Source organism: Aulonocara sp. 'chitande type north' Nkhata Bay, linkage group LG18 (genome assembly GCF_057382095.1).
Source record: "Aulonocara sp. 'chitande type north' Nkhata Bay isolate Kocher_YH1m ecotype deep benthic linkage group LG18, A_spYH_male_GT1.1, whole genome shotgun sequence".
Lineage (NCBI taxonomy): Eukaryota > Metazoa > Chordata > Actinopteri > Cichliformes > Cichlidae > Aulonocara > Aulonocara sp. 'chitande type north' Nkhata Bay.
Genome location: NC_141361.1, coordinates 9,409,244 through 9,429,723, shown reverse-complemented (window position 1 = coordinate 9,429,723; position 20,480 = coordinate 9,409,244). Strand labels below are relative to the sequence as shown.

At 39.5% G+C, this 20,480-nt stretch overlaps 2 protein-coding genes across 4 annotated transcripts; one reads left to right on the top strand and one right to left on the bottom strand.

Moving 5' to 3' along the window:
- The first annotated feature begins 6,263 nt into the window (after positions 1-6,263).
- Positions 6,264-10,152, top strand: LOC147307971 (acyl-coenzyme A thioesterase 1-like). 2 transcript variants are annotated; one of them, XM_086272742.1, is made up of 3 exons: positions 6,264-7,110; positions 7,923-8,116; positions 8,461-10,152. In XM_086272742.1, exons 1-3 carry the CDS (start codon positions 6,654-6,656, stop codon positions 9,067-9,069), a joined length of 1,260 nt encoding a protein of 419 aa, XP_086128868.1. In that variant the 5' UTR covers positions 6,264-6,653; the 3' UTR covers positions 9,070-10,152. The 2 variants fall into 2 exon arrangements, with proteins under 2 accessions (XP_086128868.1, XP_086128869.1); XM_086272743.1 differs by having other exon boundaries at positions 6,268-7,110; positions 7,923-8,107.
- Positions 10,153-14,707: 4,555 nt separating this feature from the next.
- LOC147307970 (ubiquitin carboxyl-terminal hydrolase 37-like) lies at positions 14,708-19,722 on the bottom strand. 2 transcript variants are annotated; one of them, XM_086271038.1, is made up of 15 exons: positions 19,648-19,702; positions 19,394-19,449; positions 19,034-19,097; positions 18,841-18,924; positions 18,285-18,340; positions 17,984-18,040; positions 17,752-17,883; positions 17,537-17,660; positions 17,300-17,451; positions 17,095-17,194; positions 16,876-16,952; positions 16,588-16,696; positions 15,920-15,977; positions 15,593-15,750; positions 14,708-15,506 (listed from the first exon to the last, which is right to left on the bottom strand). In XM_086271038.1, exons 1-15 carry the CDS (start codon positions 19,672-19,674, stop codon positions 15,501-15,503), a joined length of 1,260 nt encoding a protein of 419 aa, XP_086127164.1. In that variant the 5' UTR covers positions 19,675-19,702; the 3' UTR covers positions 14,708-15,500. The 2 variants fall into 2 exon arrangements, with proteins under 2 accessions (XP_086127164.1, XP_086127165.1); XM_086271039.1 differs by lacking the exon at positions 14,708-15,506 and having other exon boundaries at positions 15,566-15,750; positions 19,648-19,722.
- Between the last annotated feature and the right edge of the window lie 758 nt (positions 19,723-20,480).

The following is a 20,480-nucleotide window of genomic DNA, read 5'->3' as shown; positions in this document are numbered from 1 at the left end:
CTCACTCACTCTCTCTCAGTCCTTCTGTCCCTTTCATTCTTCTGTGACGCTTCCTTGTGGGTCCACCTGTGGATGGAGTTTCCTTTTCCTGTAGTTTCTCTCTCATCATCTAATCGCTTGTGGTATTTAATGAAGGACTGGAGCTGCTGCTCTCCCTTGGATTGTTGTTAACATCATGTTGGTAATTTGTGACGCTGAGAATTCAGTGAATAGTTTAAAAGATCGGCTTATAAAGTTCAAAGTTTCATTGACACAAACAAGCTTTCGGTCAGATTAGCAGCTGATTTCTTTCTTCAAGAAGTCCCCCGTACAGTAACAATTACAAATAATACTGTCTGTTTCAGGTGTTCACCTTTTTCTTCCAACTGATTAAAAAACAGTAAGAACGAGAATGGTTTTGGGCCAAGCTGCTGATCTGGTGAACCTTACAAGCCTGCCATGTCTGCACTGTGTATTATTAGGCCATGTTCATGTAGTCTGCACCGTGTAATTATCTCAGCAGGCTGCTGACAAGAGGAGCCAAGATCTCTGTCCCATGTGGTGCAGATGTATTTATTTTTAAGACTGTGTTGTATCTTTAGGACTTTAGTAACAAAGGACAGAGACAAAGACTGTTTTAAAGTCAGTTGAAGAAAACTTGAAAGCCAAAATTCTTCTTAGACTATTCTTACACTTTGCTCAATAATGCATCACATGATATCGGCTCCCCTTTCTTCACTATTTCATGCTGCTAGCTGCAAGCTTCTTTTTATTTATTTAGTCCATCTGGAAGCCATAATGAGATATTATCCAGTGTTTGAACCGTTTCAAAGTGTTGATTGCACTTTAAAAGCACATTTACTGGGTTTACAATAATGAAATCACTCAAATTTTTTGAGAAAGAGCTACAAATTTGAACCTAGAGGAAATGTGTGAAATAATTTGAAAGGTCCACTCTGTTTCTAAACATAATGGTAAATGGTCTGTATTTGTATAGTGCTTTACTTAGTCCCTATGGACCCCAAAGCACTTTACACTACATTCAGTCATTCACCCATTCACACACACATTCACACACTGGTGATGGCAAGCTACATTGTAGCCACAGCTGTCCTGGGGCGCACTGACAGAGGCGAGGCTGCCGGACACAGGTGCCACCGGGCCCTCTGACCACCACCAGTAGGCAACGGGTGAAGTGTCTTCCCAAGGACACAACGACCAAGACTGTCGGAGCCGGGGCTCAAACCGGCAACCTTCCGATTACAAGACGAACTCTTGAGCCACGATCGCACCCTACATTATGTTATTAATAAATCTTATTGATTGTAGCTGTAAGAGGTCAGTAAATAATTTTTTTATATATATATATCTGTAGCACATGTCTCATACTATAATTTTTTTATGAAACTGGCAAAACAATCAAAAACCACAATCTGAGAGCTGCCTTGCTCTTGGAGCTTTCACGGGAAACTAAATCCTAGCAATAGTGATTGCGATTTGATTAACTGCAATGACTGGTGTAGAAAATTCCTTAGTTCTTGTACACTTTTTGTGTAGTTCTTGATTTTATCAACACACAAAGGAAAAAGTTGGTCTCCAAAGTCAAACAACTTTTGATTTACGCAAGAGCGCTTTTCTTTAGTCTTTGTCTCATTCCTTGCACAGTGCATCCAAAACAAGCAGAGCCACCATATCATCTCCTTTTAATTCATCTAAAAAGGACACGAGGAAACAGTGATTGTAGAAACATTTATTCAAATCCCTCTGCGGCCCTTGTGTTTGGCAGTGGTCCTCGGGCTCTTGCCAACATGCAGACAGCGAACGTGTTGGCCTGCTTTTGAAAACAGATGATCAAAGATTTCCACGTTTCTGGTAAAAGTATAACAATTACATGTTTATCCCACACATTTTGTGCTTTACAATGTTCCCAGTGAGGCCTGAATAGGCATAGACATCATGTCAGATTCTGTGTTGCAACACTACTGCATGGAAATCTGTATTTTCATAGTTTTTAGGAAAAAAAATACATTTAATGTTTGGTATATGATACCGTACCGTGTATATTTATGTAGATTTTTTTAAAAAAAGCCCCCTGGCTTAACAGTGCAGTGGTTACACTGCATCAAGAGGGAGCAATAGGTTAACATCATGGGTGTTACTATTTCTGTTTTGAGAGTAATGCCTCCTGCAGGATTTGAAAAACTCTGTAAAACAATAGATAACTAATGAAAAGCTGAGATGTTCTATTAGGAATTTTCTGAGAGGCTTAAATGGGCTTTTTATTGTTAGTGTGTTCAAAACCATTATGAAATCCACTTGACTTTTTTTTGGTTGCTCAAACAAAAGTAAATGAAGTCATCAAACAAAGGAAAAGAACAAACTAACACTACTCAATCAAAACTTAAAACAATACACATTTAGTGTTGCACTTGCACAAGCTTGAGCAACATCCTAAAGCTTTTTTCTTTTATTTTTGTGCCATAATTGTGGTTTAAGATGGAGTACAATTAAAAAGAGCCATCTAAAAGGAGCTTTTAACATCATCTGTACACATGTAGAATTTAAAGACTTGCATATTTGCTTGTGCATATACTGTGCAGCAGTGGTGCTGCACATCATCATTGCAGAGATCAGTCATGATGTGACCCAAATATCTAACTTTAGGCACCACATTTAAAACCTAAAGCTTCCTGAGTGTCAAGCAGAGTGGACCAGTGATTTGTACTGAATATCAAAGCAACAAGTTTCTGAGTCTCAACCCAGTTTGTGTGTGCATGTTCTTTGCCTTTCTGGCTTCTTTGGACAGCCCAAAAACATGCATGCAATTAGGTTAATTAGTCATGCTAAATTGACTGTAGGTGTGAATGTGAGTGTGAATGGATGTGTTGCCCTGTGAGAGATTGGCAACCTGTCCATGGTGGAACCCAGCTTTCCCTATGACAGGTGGCATAGGCTCCCCCCGCCCCCTGTGACCCGGAATTAGGTAAGTGGAAGTAAATGAATGGATAGATTTCCCAAACAGAATGGATGAAAGATTTGTTTCCAATCCTTTGTAGTTAAGCAATCAATACTAAACTCTTTTTAGCGTTGATGTAATAAATAATAAACTTGAATTAAAACATGTTATTTCACTCTATCACTCATATTTAAAAATAACAATGAAAAACAAACAAACAGAAAAACAGCCTGGTGTAAGCAGTGCGTTAGCAAGAGGATGTAGTTATCACCCAATGCTTCCAAGCTTGGTAAGCAAACTATATCAATACAATATATTGGTGTAACAAACTAAATACTTGAACATCACACACTAGAATTGGAGCACAAAGTTCTTGGACTAGCTGATGATTTGCATTTTTAAATAATACAAAACTTACCCAGTTACATGGCTGAGAGGTCAATTTCGGTGAGGCCCACTAAAACAGTACTGACCTAGTTTCCACGCACCTGTCACTAAATGTGGCTACATCCACTTGCACACAATTTAAATGGGTAAGTTATATAAAATTCCACCCTGCATGAAGCTGTTACAAGTAGAAAATTAGCCATAGATACAAAAAACGGCTTTGGTCCAAGCTGTAAACAAGTGTATTCCTACTGCTGAGAGTTACTCACTTCTTTGGATATAGCCTCAGGTGCCCGTTAAAAGAATGGCAGTTTTTGGCATACTTTTCAGCCTCAGAGCACAAAAATCAGTTTATGTAAAGTTTACATCTACATCAGTATGAATTCAGCTTAAAGCCTTTTCATTTAGCTTGATATAGTGATTGAACTATAACTAGATTCTAGACCCTCACTTTCACCTTGTCAGTACATTTTTGCTGTTGTTATGATTATTTACATACTCCCACCGTCCATCTGTCACATCACAAGTAAAATAAATTAATGGGACATAAAGGCTTTTAGATGATTGTAAGTAACAGATCAGCAGAGTGAAGCTTTATTTCACATTCAGATGTTAGTGCAGAAATGATCATGGATTACAAATTAGTAAAAGTGTTCAAATGTCTGGAGGTTTAGGTTGACCTTTTATGCAGTTTTGTGCTTTTCTTCCATGTCTTATTGCCATAAACTGTAACATTTGGTGGAATGATGTGATAACTTTATCTGCATAAATTCTGTGCAAGAAAAATTGCAAACTACATTCAAATAAAACTGTTTGTGTGGACAAGATAACAAAAATCTGGTGACAGTTAAGAGAGAAAAGCTCAAGGGGAGAGAGAATACAGGGTTTATGTCATATAATGAAGCTGAATAATCAGCTGTTTTGAATTTGTGTTGTTAAATAAATTTGGAAAGGGATAAAAATCCTCAGGGGCAGTAAGATACCAGAATCCTTGCTTTTCACTTATTTTGGCAGCTTTTGTGTTGCGAGTCAGTCACGAGCGTCTCACCTGTACAGTGAGGAGCTTCTCTGGAGTACATCTCCTATAAAAAATTAAACAGGACTTTTCTGAATAAGCAGACAGTGACTTAAGATGAATTTTTAAATGGATTACGAAGTGCGCCCCAGGGTGGCTGTGGCTACGATGTAGTTTGCCATTACCGGTGTGTGAATGTGAATGGGTGGATGACTGGTTGTGTAAAGCGCTTTGGGGTCCTTAGGGACTAGTAAAGCGCTATACAAATACAGGCCATTTACTATTTTAATGGAAACATACATTTCCAGAAAAATGTTGATATATTTTTTTTCTTTGCTAATTTGAAAAATCTCTTGAGTCCTTGAATCTATATACAGCTGTCATGGTCTCGGTGTCTTAAGAGCTCATTTTGTCAAATGATCTATGTTCTCGCTGTGACCCTGGATTACATAAGCAGAAGAAGATGGATGGATTCATGTTGTGTCACATTTCCTGTTTTATTTTGGTAATGGATATGTAATGTGTTTTGTGTTGAGCTAACTTCCCCCGTCTCATTATACTGTATCTATATTGTCTTCATGTTGTCTCAGTCTCCCCTTGTTTATTGTTGTGTTGTCCCTCTGTGACATATGCATGGTTTGCATATGCAGGACTCTAAAGATATCCCCATGCCTAGATTAGAAGCTGGTGTTTTACACAGACAGTATGATTAATAATGAACAGAAAACAAAACAAATATCAAAAGTACACATACATAAGAAAAGAAGAAATTAATCCCATGAATTCAAATGTGCTTCAGAATAAAAGAATGAAACAACAGTTGAACTCGTTTTTAACCCTGTAAAGCCTGAACCATGAAATAACTACAAAATGGTTCATCTTTTTGACACAGGTATTTTTTTAACTTTAGACCCATAAAAAAAATTAAATATCAATGTGCATGTATGAGTCTTAATTTAATTTATTTTTTTATTTTTTTTACTTCAGCTGGCATTTTTGTGCAATTTATTGCTTGAAATTTTATTGTGCAATTTCTTCAGATTTCTCAGGGGGAAAATTCACACTAATAATGTGGAAGTCTCAAAAAAGTCATAAAAACTAATGTATTAAATATGATACACTTGGCATTTCAGCATTATGGGAAATATTCATATAAGATACGCTTTAGATCTCTGGAGTAATTTCAGCGATTACTCCAGAGCCAAGAGCCATTAGTGTCATTTGTTTAATCCATACAATTAACCAAAATTCCATAAACTTTAGGGATTTCAGGGTGTCATTAACTTTCAGTCCCCAACAACAACTTCCGTTTTCTCTTAAAAAAAGAAAACCTAGCGGGGCCCACCCAATCTGAAATCCTCCCTCTAATTAAAATACAAAAGAAATGTATATGTTTCCTTGAAAACAAAACAAACATAAACAACTCAGGCTATAATTTGCTATTGTTACCCAATCATATGCATAATGTTAAGGCCAGTGTGTGACCCCGCCTGCCACAGGGATACAAATTTAAATACATGAGCAGAAAATTAAGGTCACAGTAATGAATAATATCACAAACTAACCACCTCGTACTACCAGTTCGAATTCACTTTTTATATAAGTAAATTAACTTGTATGAACATGTAACTACACATACTTCCGAGTAATTCCAAACCGAATTTCTGTTAATACTGTGGTCCACCTGCAGTATCTTTACAGCCCACCAGAGGGCCCCAGCCCACACTTTGGGAATCCCTGCTTTAGAAAATTACTTTGGACACTAGAATGTAGGGAAAAAATGACCTTTCACATCCAGTAACTATGTGAAAGATCATCAAAATGCACCTGTGAGAGTTTTCTCCAGTGACTGATCAGAGCAGGAAAAATACCCAGTGTATTATTGCTTGTTTCTTTTTCTCTGCATCATTGGCATTAAATTTATGAAGTTTTACTACTGAAAATTTTGATATATCCCAGTAGACAGCTGAATTAAAATTAAATAGGTTGCTGTTTGTAACAAAGCTGAAATGTAATTTTCAGCCTTTAAAATTTCATGTGGTTAAAAAGTTGTGAGATTTAAAAAATGCTGGGACATTAAAAAGTGCCACATTTTGACCTAACACTGTATACTTTCTGGTCTGTAACTCCAGTAATCTACATAGTATGTAGCATTGCGTCCTCAAATATATTGAAGTTAAAAAAAAAAAAGATCTGATTCTGATGGTGTCGAGTGGGAAGCATTCCAAGAATGTTTCTTTTTTATTTTCCTTGCAATGACCCATTTGTCCAAATATTGAACATTCATGGAGTTCAGTCTTTGATCTTTCAGAAAAGATGTCCTCCCAAGTCAGGCTGAGGCTGCTGCCGAGCACCAGGTGTCTGTTTGATGAGCCCGTTCAGCTGAAAGTGGCCGGGCTGCGGTCAAGGCAGGTAGTCACAATCAGAGCCACATCGACCGACGAGAGAGAAGTGGTGTTCGGCTCTTCAGCCACTTACAGGGCAGATGATGGCGGAGAGGTCGACCTGAACCGAGACCCCTCACTCAACGGGAGCTACGTTGGAGTGCAGCCCATGGGTCTGCTGCAGTCACTGAAGGCAGACACTTTGCACAAGTACTTCTTCAAGAACAAAGCTCTGAACCCTCACGTGGTGAAGTTTTCTGTGCATGAGCAGGAGGCGGATGGCAGGATACTGGCAGAAGAGACAAACGAGAGGTTTTTGATGGGAGACGGGGTCAGTCGGGACCCAGTCAAAGAGGGGAACATACGAGGAGTCTTGTTTACACCCCCAGGTACTGTATGTGGTTTTCCACTTAGAAGTATTCACTATCATTACAGTGGGCCCCCTTTTTTTTTTTAACAGGTGGCGAAGGTATATTTTCTGCAAAGGGTACATCACTTTTCTTGATTCAATTTCAATTCAATTTTATTTATATAGCGCCAAATCACAACAACAGTCGCCTCAAAGTATTTATATTGTAAGGCAGACCCTACAATAATACATACAAAGAATAACCCAACAATCAAATGACCCCCTATGAGCAAGAACTTTGGCGACAGTGGGAAGGAAAAACTGCCTTTTAACAGGAAGAAACCTCCCGCAGAACCAGGCTCAGGGAGGGGCGGGGCCATCTGGGGTGAGAGAAGGAAGACAGGATAGAAGACATGTTGTGGAAGAGAGACAGAGATTAATAACAGATGTCTTAAAAGATGTCTCAGTTCCTAAAATGCATCTGGAGGACAGAGGAGGGGGTGGCTTGTCATATTAGCTGTAATCATATTTGCACAGCTGTATCCTTTGTAGAAGTACTTATTGTACTACTTTGGGAAGTTATTTAAAAGTATCCTTAAATATAAAAAAAATGTGTTTAACACCTCTGAGATCATAAAATACAGCACTAATTGGGCTGTAATGAAACTATATGATGAAACTTACACCAAAAATCACGATACATGAGTGAAAAACATTTTAATTCATATTTAAACTGGAAAACATAGATGAAGTGTTGAATATGGATCTTTTATTGTAGGGCTTTAGGTTAAAGTTTCACATTATGCATGATTATAACCTACTTACATGAAACTTTTGTTGTCTGTGTTCTAGGAGAAGGTCCGTTCCCTGCTGTGCTGGATCTGGGCACCTTCATGTCTGAGAAAAGAGCCTGTTTGCTGGCCAACAAAGGGTTTCTGGTCCTCACGATTGCTGTGTTCAGTGACAGACAAAATATGAAAGAGATACATCTGGACCCCTTTAAAGAAGCCGTGGATTTCTTACGCCACCACCCCAAGGTGGGTCCAGTGGGTGACACTTAAGCTAGCAGCGTAACTTTACAAGAACCCATGTAACTGTGTGTTCAGACCGAATGTGAAGCAAATGTTTTTGTTTTTTTTGGGAGGGGGGGGAATGATTGCATGCGTAGTCTGTGAAATGCAGTGAACTGGTTAAAAATCAGTCAGGTTTGAAGAATTGCTTGGCAAAAAGTGAGACACTGCTTTAGGGAGTCCTAGTTATGTGTAGTTACGAGTTATGTGCCAGAACACCCATTTTTTTCTTTAAACTGTTCCAGTTTAAATGCCCAGCAGGTCACAACTTTTAATACTTTGGAATTGCCGGTTTCTGAGCTCTGTGTGTTATTTCACAGGCGGGCAGTAAAGGAGTCGGCATAATATCAAGATCAAAGGGAACAGATATCGCGCTCTCTCTTGCTGCATTCGTGCCCGGTGTGGAGGCCTTAGTTTGGATCAATGGCACCAGTGCCAGTGTGGGCACTCCCCTCTACTACAAGAAACAGCAGATCCTCTCACCCTTAATGTTTGACTTCAGCAAGGTGATTACCACCAAGTCTGGAGCAAACCTTATCAAGTATGCTACTGAAGATCCCCTGGAAGAGAAGAACAAAGGAAGCCTCGTCCCCATTGAACGAGCCAAGAGCCAGTTTCTCTTTGTGGCTGCAGAGGATGACCTCAACTGGGACAGCAAGGCCTACATGGACCAGATGGTGGAGAGACTGAAGCGTCGTGGGAAGGAGAACTTTGAGACTATTTTTTATCCTGGAGCTGGACATTTGCTGGAGCCACCCTATGGACCCTTCTGTTCCTCTGCTTTCCATGGGATGCTTAGCTTCTCAGTGGTGTGGGGAGGGGAGCCCAGGGCCCACGCAGCAGCAGAGATCCACCTGTGGAAGAAGATAGAGGAGTTCTTTAGAACTCACCTGAGTTGTGATGCTGCACAGGCTAAAGCCAATTTATAAACAGGATTTGAAAGATAAAACAAAAAACAACTATTGAATATATTATTTTATTTGCTTGTGAATATTTTCTGTTCTGTCTTTGAATGCATTTCATGTTTGATTTTAATATCAGAATACTTTAATAATTCCTCAGGGAATTATGTGGGTTACAGTTACTCCAGGACAACAGTAAATGGCCTGTATTTGTATAGCGCTTTTCTAGTCCCCAAGGACCCCAAAGCGCTTTATACATCCAGTCATTCGCCCATTCACACACACATTCACACACTGGTGATGGCAAGCTACACTGTAGCCACAGCCACCCTGGGGCGCACTGACAGAGGCAGTAACTTCTTCCTCACCTCATCAAGCTCTTCTGACTGCTGCTGAGCTCCAAAGCTTTTTACCTGCTTGGAATTTGTGTTGACTGAATACATAAATTCATAAATCAAGTTTAATACAATGGCAGCAAAGATTAAAAGAAATATTTGTGTTCAGCTTGTGAGTGACCATCCTACAGCTATCTGGGTGAGGTCACTACCAGAAAACAGCAAGGAAGGAGACCAAAGACGCCACCTGGGAGATATCGCTACAGAATAAATGTTACAATACAAATGCGAACACACAGGAAAAAAAGGTTAAACCATACAAGACCAACTCCAAGTTAAAGAACTGCATTATTATAGCACATTTCTAAAGTATATTTCACTACCACAGTAGTACAAGGATGAAAATGGCACCACAGAAAACTAGCACATTACTCATCAATGCTGCTCTTTTTTATGATAAATAACAATGTATTTTAAAATACTGATGTATTGAAAAACAAGACAAATTAAGTGTAAAAACCTTTGACTTGTGGTTGTGAAAGTATTTGCACCACTATCAACTACAGCAGACTCCAAATGCGATTTTGTCATCCTTTAATAGGTAGAAAATGGAGAAATTAAAGTAGAAATGACTAAGTCCTACATTTGTGAGTGTTAAACAAATGTATTCCTGCTTCAGCATTTAACTGTAATGACAGATTAACTGCTAACAGACATTATCTGTTTATTAAACTCAAGAATTAAACATAATTGAATTTATGACTGTTTTATAGGTTCACCTTATTTGTTTACCAATCTAATGTCAGTCATCTCAACTCTGTATTGTCTTTGGTTGCTAGACTAACAAGCCAGTCCAAAACACTCTTTTCTGCTTTGGGGCGGGACAAGTGGTAAAGGTTCAGGTGAACCTGTGGGACCTGACACAGAAGCTAAGTCCTAAGAATTAGTGATGGGAATTCCGGCTCTTTTTAGAGAACCGGCTCTTTCAGCTCGGCTCACTAAAAAGAGACGGCTCTTTCGGCTCTTCAGGTTGTTTTGTTGCTTTAATTAATTTATTATTAACAACAATATAAAATTATGCACAAAAGGAATTACTAATGTAAAAAAAAAAAAAAAGTGGTTTTATTTATGTATGTTTATATATAAATATATACAGCGGCCCCTAGAGATAAAGCCCGTACAAACTCCAAAAAGCACGTACAAATTCTAAAGGACGTAGAAACTCCAAAACACATTTCTAGCGTTAACTGAACTTCCAAAACAGAGCTACCTAGATCACTTAAATTACACAATTGAAAGCATATGTGTATTGTTTGTGTATTTATACACAGGCACTCATATATATTCAAATAATTTAAAGAAAACGTTCATTTATCGATAAAACAGGCGGAGCGAGAACACATCCGGGACTTTTTCGCGTTCTCGGCTTGATGCATACTTTGAATTGGAACAGTACTTGGTCTCCGACTGATGACGTATCACGAGTACACGAGAACACAAGTACAAACAAGAGAAAGGGCCTATGCTTCAGGTTTAATATGGACAAGTAAATGTGTGTCTATGTGGGGGCCCACTAGTACAAATGTGGTTTAAGTTGACAATAACTGTTTTAGTTGTACCCTGGGGCATTTCAAAGGTGAAAGCCATTCCACTTTAAAGGTATAAGGTTTTATGAGTGAAACCAGAGTTAGGACTTAGGAGGCCTGGTGTTTTATTTTGAAAATCTTAATTTATATACCATGCAGTAATTGTTACAACATTGGGTTTTATTTTTGTTCATTTCATAAGAAAGTAACTGTTTTCAGTTCATTTTTTCCTTTCCCAAATAAATACCTAGTCATATACAGCAGTACAATGAACCCAGCCCAATCTCACGCTAGCTTTTACCATAGCTTTGTGGGAATGGGCAATTGTTTGCATCGTCTGTCACACCAACCCTCTGCATGTCCTCCTTCACTACATCCACAAACCTCCTCTGTGGCGTTTCTTCTTTGTAACATAAATCTGTAACATATTGTTAAATAGTCTAGTCCAGGGGTCGGCAACCAGCTGTGGCACGCGAAAGGTTGTTAAGGTTAAGGTTGTCTCCTTGACCTGGAGACAACATATAAGATGACACCACCATGGACCTCAACCTGCAGGCTTTGTGTTACCTGCTTCTTTATACAGGAGCATGTAGGGGTGGACTGCCTTTTTATTTGATTACCCTTTTCTCATGTTTTTCTTAGTTAGGGACATTTTGGGGGACGTTATACTCTTACTTGTTAAACACATGCTCCCATCCACTCTCTTGGTCCAGAAGCTCCATAATCCAAGTGTCCCAACTCAGGTCTGATGGCATTTTTTCAGTGGTGCTTTTAACCTCTTGGGAACTTTCACTACATTCCTTACTTGATGCAGAAAGAAGAAACGAGTCAGGGATGCATAGCAAGCACAACAAGACACCAGCAGCCCAACCTTTCACCAACTGAAGACATTTGCAGCACCATAAAACATGACAGAGAAGAGCTGGGACTATGTGAAAGGGTGAAGTGCTGCAGTAAAGTTGCAATGGTCCTATCTTTTATACAGTCTATGGTTCACTCTATTAAGATGTGATTATTTCCAAGGTCCATTTAGTTTTAGTTAGCTGAAGCTAAACCAGAAGTTAAAACGAGATGGTGAAAAACATTTTTAGTTAATGTTACGACTGTTGTCGTAATGTTGTCTCATATGTAAATCTGAGTGTGCAGGTGCCTTTCCGTGATTGGTGCATCCATGGGACGGCCCATACAGATTGGCTAATGACCTGGAGACAACATATAAGATGACACCGCCATGGACCTCAACCGGCAGGCTTTGTGTTACCTGTTTCTTTATACAGGAGCATGTAGGGGTGGACTGCCTTTTTATTTGATTACCCTTTTCTCATGTTTTTCTTAGTTAGGGAGATAAGACATTGTCATTTGGTTTTATTCTTTTCATAAATAAGTTTTGTACATCCTTTAGATACGGTCCCTTTTGTTTGTTGTTTTGGGGTCCACCCCGAAGCTATAGTTCGCTCCTTTCCTTTGTTAGAATTCAATCACTGTGAAAAAAAAATCACCATCAAAATTGTACTGGTTGTGTGATGTGCTGCTTGGGGTCAGACAGGGGTGGATCACCCTTATATTATGGTCTGGCCACCCTTAGAAAGGCCATAACACTAACTAAAATGAAAATTAAAACTAGACTTATAACTGGCTGGTGTCCTTACCAGTGACCTTGGGTCTGAACTGTGGGCTCCTCTTTCCAGGTGTTCGTACTGCCTGAGTGGGACCAAGATGTGCTATCTCGCCTCTTTTGGGTTTTCTGCATGTTTCTGGCTCAACATGCAAGTATCCACTTCTTGACGTTCGCTGTTGGTTGCAGCCACTTGAGGTTTTTGGGCTCATTTGGGTTCTCAACACTGGGTGACTTTGATGGGAGTGAAAGCATCCTCACAACATAAATCACCACACTACCTGCTTTTGTTTCAGATTTTTTCTTTATCCTTGTTAACATGTTTGGGTACTGGGTTTACCTGTAATGCATTTTGTGCTCCAAAAGCTGTTATTTTGTGCAGCTGTGCTCCAAAAGCTGTTAGCATGACCTTTTTTATCATTAGATTGTGCCACACCAGCATCTGAGAGAAAAGCTTTGAGTTTGATTTTGTGTTTGTTTTGCAGGCACTCAGGAGAATAAGTCATGATGTTTCTTGTGTTTGTCATGCTAGTATCTCAGTGCTTGTCAATCACCAGTCAACAGTGTCACCACTGTGAACAACATCCTTCGACTGTTCGAGCCAAAACCTTCGAGAAGTCCCTGCAGCCGCTTCAAAACTCATCACTGAGCTCGATCTCTCTTTTAACACGCTGGAGACAACAATGAAAGAGGACTTTCTTTCATATGCTGCTTTGAGGGCTTTGTTCGTGAATAACAACAGAATCAAAACCATCCATGAAGAGACATTTCACCCGCTGATTAATTTGGAGAAACTGGACTTCCACAAACCAGTTGGAGACTTTGTCTTCTGGATGGTTTCAGAAGCTGATTTCTCTCCACTATTTCAATCTTTTGGGAAAAAAATATACAACACTGAGTCCGGGAAACCTTTTCGTGCCACTGAGGAGCTTGAAGACCCTCTATTTTTGAGGAGCTTTCCTTCAGTCTGTCAGTGAAAGGGATTTTGTTGAACCTTGAAACTGCCGTGACCCTGTCCAAAGACCAGCTGGCCACCTGGCCGGGTCAGTCATGGATATTCACAAATACCCCATAGTACTGGTGGAAAAGAAATATCGAGGGAAAATCCATGTTCAGACCATGTTCAGTGTGTCGTGACACTTGCACGATGGAAGAACACACCCACTTGTTGGTGCCAGAAGAGCCACTGAGAAATTATTGTTTTAGCTGGCTCATTACAAGTCGATGGCTGGTCACCTGGAATAGCATAAAACTCTGGAGCGAATAATTGCCCGATTTTACTGGCCAGGAAACTGTTTTAGACTTAGAGCTTTTTATTGTCATTGTGCAGTTTCTTGCACAGTGAAATTGGGTAAGTGGAGAGCATAGAGCCGCTGTATCTGTGCGCACCACCATCTTGCATTTCTTGCATGTTTGGATATGCGCCGATGGTGTGCGTCCAATGGTGTCAGCTGGTGAACCAGCTGGTCATTCAAAAAGCACCTTTATGCCCCTCACCATTAATGGAGGTCCCATTTGAGCGCATTGGCATGGACCTCATTTTATCGATGAGAAAAAGAAAGTCTTTAGTTCAGCTGTTGTTAACTGATCTTGACTTTGTTAATTAAACACTGCAAACCTGCCTTCAGTGTGTCCTGTACATGAGGTCATTTAGTACACCACAGCACGGTGAGTTTTTTTGAGCTGATGAAGTTCAGCCAAAACAGGAAACTTGCAGCAGGAAACAGCAACTTGTTAAAATGTTATAAAAGGTACAATGAAAGATTTTCACCCTGCAGGGTTGTCAATGATCCAAGGATAAATGTCTAATTTGGTAAAAATTTTATAAGCCATTTCTGGAGAGACTGCAGTGGAAATGTTGTCACTTTTGGACTTTGCTACCTGCAGCTAAACATTTGCAGCTAAATCATTTATTTAAAAGCAGAAGCTGCAACTGATCGAGGGAATATTTGTCTGAAAACTTAAACTGAACTCCAAGGGTACCATTGCTCCAGCTTACCATCTTTACCTGAGTGAATCAGTTTGTTGAACAATCTAAATGATTCAGAAACTTCTGTGACATCAACTTAACTAAGGCTCATTACAAATTTCACAAAACACTGCTGAATACTTTTAATATTTTTTTATTAGTTATTTTTGTTTTTGTTGTTATTTTGATTTTAATAAAACAAAATAAAATAAAGAATTAAATCATTTCTTTGTTTTTTTAAATTTAATTTATTTTACAAATAAATTAATAATAATATTAATAACAACAATAAAATTAGTGCTGTCAGCGTAAACGTCATTAGGTAAAATGACGTTAACGCTGACAGCACTAATTTGTTGTTTCCAGAGAGCAAGCCAAACACTGGTCCAGAAAAGGACGATCTCTAGTAGATTTTGTTTTAACCTCCTAGGACCTGGTGTCCACATATGTAGACATAACATTTTGGGTTGTCTAGACCAAAATACAAAATTTTGCTCTTCAAAAACCTGATATCCACTTATGAGGGAGGACATTACACTGCCACTGTTCAATCCAAATTTAAAATGAATGTCCTCATATGTGGATCTCATTCTTTTGAGAAACAAAAAAAAGATAGTCCGAATCTGATGTCTTTGTTTTTACATTCATCAGGTCCCAATCAACCCAAATGGCACAGAGAAATTAAAAATGCATGCCATGAAAGTTCAGGTCTTAGGAGGTTAAAAATGTCCCTGCTGATGAGACCAGTGAATGTGGGGCGACGGTGGCAAGAAAAAACTCCCTCCTGGAGGAAGAAATCTTGGGAGGACCAGGCTCTCTGGGAGGACCCTCCCTCCTGAGGGCAATACTTACCTATACTTGTCCTCCAGTGTGCGATGGTGGGCTGGGACGACTGCTTTTCCTTCTCAGCATGATGATGACCTTAACTTCCTTTCTTCCTTCCACTTCCTGTTTCAGAACTGAGAATGAAGACAAAACTGGTTAACAAGGTAACAGGACATTTAAAAATTCTCTCACTTCAGGATGAGATGCTGTGTCTTCTTACGTTTCTCTTGTAAAATAGGATGTAGGCCGAGTGCTGCTGTTCCTCACAAACTGCCGATCCGGTTGTGTGGAGCACCTGTGCGTCATTATAGGTGAGCCAGCGATCTGATGTAGAGTGCTGACTCTCCTCAGGATGGACAGAACTACAGATGTAGTGTCCTGAAATCACATTAAGACAAATGAATCCAACTTCTGGAAGTCAACTGATTCAAGCAAACAGTGATTTTGACTTAGTGCTTCTTAGAACATCAAAAGCTTTTGTGTGTGAGTCCTTCACTGAAAAGTAGCAAGTTTTCATTTTCTGTTTGTCACAAGTCTGTTGTTTTACCTGACTCTGTGCCTCCATAATGACTGATGATGCTGACAATACTATAACAGCCACCACCCTGAGAAGGAACAAATCCAAAGAGTGTTAGTTTCATAAAGTCTCACATCAGTGCCACAATTAAGCTGATTTGCTGAGGCTACGTCCACACTAATGCGTTTTCGTTTGAAAACACATCGTTTTCTCTCCGCTTTGACCTCCCGTCCACACTGAGACGGCGTTTTCCTCAAGGAAAAACACAGCATCTTGAAAACGCTCTCGAAAACGCATACATTTCAAAACGGAGTTGTCCCGTCGCAGTGTGGACACTCGAAAACGCAGACTTTCTAAAACGATGACGCATTTTAGTCATGTGATGCAGTCATGTGAGCAATTAAACAAAGATAAGCCGAGTGCATTATACAGCAGTTGTTTTGATTGCTCTCAACTTTGACAGCCCTAAAAACGATTAATATCAGTTTGTACATGCTCCGGATAGCTTTTCTTCAAATTCTGTAATTCTCACTCACTTTTGCGCATGCGCAGGACTGGAACATAGGCGTTTTCGGCCGTTTCAATGCAGACGCACAACTATTTGAAAATGACTGAAAACGCTAGTGTGGACACGGAGTTTTCAAATCTATCCGGGCTAGTGTGGACGTAGCCTGAGACGTTCTGCAGTCTGTTTTTACCTGATTGGATGGCACCACCAAGTCCCTCTGCAGCCTGACGGGGTCATCCACCTTCTGAATCTTGTAGGTTTGTGTAAAGCCAAACCTCTTCAGATGCAAGATCAGAACTCTGGCAGAAAAGAAAAAAAAAACACAAACAAGGCAGAAAATAAGAAGAATGAGTGTCAAACACAAACAGAAGATGGAAGAAAACGACTGCTCAAATATTGTCTCGAAAAACTCTGATATTTGATGCGCCACAGTTTGGAAACCTGGTCAGTCGATCAATTCTGATGTGACCTTACTCACCTTGGCAGTGTATCAAAAGACGACTTCAGTTCTGAGGCCGTCCCTCCACAATCACAGCGATATTCTATTTCTTCTTCCTGAACAACAGCACAGAGAAAACAGGCTTTATGGTAGAAAGAAATCTCAACATATGCACACACACGCATACACACAAACACTAACAAAAAAGGTGTGTTAAGATCGCTGATACGACAACTCTATTGGAATTTGTGATCTTACCTTCAAGTATGTCTCTAACATGTTTATCACAGACCCCTCTGGAACCAGGTCAAGAGACAAACTGGTGAATTCCTCTTGCTGTGATGAGTGGTGACCGCAGCTACACATTTCAGGAGTAACGTAGTTAAAGTAAAGATCAGGTACGTGGAAAAGAGGTATATGAAAATATTGCAACCAGCTCTGCGTTTCTGAAAGACAGGCTTACCTCTTGCATGTCCTTATGTTCTCCATTTTAAAAATGTGATGGTCTTCTACTGGGCAGGTATAACTTTGGCCCAGGAGAGCTGCGTTCCTCTCCAGGCGAGGTGTGAGCCTTTTGACCTCATTGAGGAACAATGTTAGGAATTCATGAGCGTCCTGAAAGAAAAGCAGAGAGATTTAAAACAGTACATCAAAATCAGAAGGTAAAGCAAAAAACGAAATGTCCAAATAGCTGACGCACTTTCTGTGCACTGCCGGTGTATTCGGCAGCTTGCTTGCTGAATGCCTTCTTAAAAGCTCTTAGGTGGTGATCTTTAAGGCCATAATCTGTCGACTCATGACAGTCCCTGACATCAATAAGCCTTCTGTAGAAAGGAAGGGTAAACAGACATTTCTGCTGTTAGATCTCTTTGTTCTTCAGGTGTTTGAAGAAAGTAGAAGGTTGACGTAGCGCACCTTAAGAGCTGAGCCTCTGGATCTGTGCTCCACAAAACCCCCTGACGCCTGATGTCTCTTATGAACTCCTCAATGTTGAGGAGGCTCTGCAGGCAGGAGTTCATGTAGCAGGTGTTTCCGATGTTTGGAAACCTGACACACACGCGCAACGTTTACAGTATCAGTGTAAAATAATTCATTTTCTCCACTTTGACAAAGTGACCTTTGATCTTTGTGCACCACGTGTACTCACCCGAAGCGGTCTATAGTCCCAGTTTGACTTTTTATTTTTTTCCCACCGCGTGCTACACTGCTCCAAAAAGGTAAAAACACAAACACAAAATTAGGAAAGATGTCAAGATTCTGAGCAGTGTATGTGCATGTATGCATGAGCTTTGACGCTGAAACATTTTGGAGGACGTCCAAAAGTAGTAAAAAAGATGTAAATACACAAGGTGGAAGACAAATGCCAATAAAAGGGAAATAAAACAGCTCCAACTAAACCACTGCTATAAATATCTCCAGCAGCATTAAAGAGTGGCGCATTTCTTTACCTCTGATGAGACGTAGAAGGAATTTCCTTCTCTGCCACGTTTTGTTTGTGTAATTTCTGTTTAGAAACAAGAAAACCAACATCAGTAATGGCATAAAACAAACATACCAAGGGAGTCTCTCCATGAAAAGTGTCCAGTTAGAAAATTTGGTATTATTTCATATTATTTATCACTTTAGTGAGCTGTCAGCTCATGAAGCAGATATATAGGAATATCTTTAAATAAAATAAAAACAATTTATTCATGCTTTAAATTGAGTTTTAAAGTTTGTCCTATGAAATACAAAATCCTTCATTTGGTTGTGATCAAAATTCAGTTTTTACAGAAATCATCCATGAAGCTTCATTAAAAGATTCAAAAATGCTTATTTACCATAAAAAATATTTAGAGAAACATCCTGCAAGTCCCTTCAAACTTACCTTTCTGTGAAAAAAAACCGTTTAAACATCTTTGAACTTAATTTGAGGACATAGATGTGCTAAATTGCTCTTAATTCTTCTCATTTAACTGTGATGAGTAAATGCTTGATGACAGGGACTCTTTCCATAAAACATACCTTCCAGAATTTAAAAAGAAACCAGCGACACTTCTTTTGTGTCTTCACAGTGCTGCTCTCTGCCTCTGCATCGCTGTCAGTTTGCTGCAGAGGACGAACAAACATAAGTTTATTAAAAAAGTAAAGTCACTTTAAATTAACAAGTGCAATTTAAAGAGAAAGTGCATTTCATATGTTTTGAGTAAAAGCAAACCGAGGAACAGCAGAAGTGTCTCCATTTTCTCTTCTTCTTTTGACCAACAGAAGCATCCGGGATGCTGATGAGGACAAAAGTGTAAATGTTATTTTTCAAAGTGGAAAATTTTAACAAGGAGTACATGCTGGAGATTGCAGATAAAAATTAATAACTGTAATGGAACAAAATCATGTATTTTGTACATTTACACTCTACATTTTCAAACGCTAATCTCTGAATCAATATAAATTATAGACAAGACTAGAAGTAGTAAAAGATGTAAATACAAAACACCAATAAAAGGGAAATAAAACAGCTCCAACTAAACCACTGCTATAAATATCTCCAGCAGCATTAAAGAGTGACACATTTCTTTACCTCTGATGAGACGTAGAAGGACTTTCCGTCTCTGCCACGTTTTGTTTGTGTGATTTCTGTTTAGAAACAAGAAAACCAACATCAGTAATGGCATAAAACAAAGTATATGGTAAGAAAATACAATATCCTTCATTTGGATTCAAAATTCAGTTTTTACAGAAATCATCCAAGAAGCTTCCTTAAAAGTTTCAAAAATGCTTATTTACCATAAGAAAACATTCAGAGAAATGTGCTGCGAGTCTCTTCAAACTTACCTTTCTGTGAAAAAGAAGTTTAAACATCTTTGGACTTGATGTGATCACAGCGAAAATCTCCTCAGCTTTGCAAAAGTTCAACTGAAAACAAGCAGTCAGAGGTTGTATATTTATAAACTTTCAGCATAGAATGTTCATACCCTGAACAGCAAACATCATCGTTATGATGTATGGGGCTAATTTGCATATTTTGGAATGTATGCTCATTTGAACTGTATGGCGCTCGTCTCCAAGCAACTGCTACAAAATACAGGTCAAGTCAAGTGGCTTTTATTGTCATTTTAACCACGTGCAGAGGTACTGTACAGAGTGAAATGAGACAGCGTTCCTCCGAGACCCTGGTGCTATATATGACATATACGGACAAACCCAGGACTACATAAAGTGCAGTGTGCATAAATTGCAAAAATAAACAAGACAAAACAGTGCAAAACTAGACAGAACAGGACGATACAGACACAAGACAATGGAAATGTGCAAAATGCTGAGTATTGTGCAAAAGTAACTAACGTGTGTGAAGGTGTGCGTGTGCCAGTGCAGTCACTGAGTGTTCAGGGGTCTGACGGCTTATGGGAAGAAACTTTTCCGTAGTTTGGTAGTGAGGGCCCGGATGTTCTGGGACCTCTTTCCAGAAGGCAGCAGGGTGAAGAGTGTGTTTGAAGGCTGTGTGGGGTCCTCCAGCGAGCGGGTGTTATAAGGAGGGGAGAGGGACTCCAATAATCTTCTCAGCTGCTCTCACAATCCGTTATAGAGTACTGCGATCTAATGCGCTGCAGTTACCATACCAGACAGTGATGCAGCTACTTAGGATGCTCTTGTTAGTCCCACTGTAA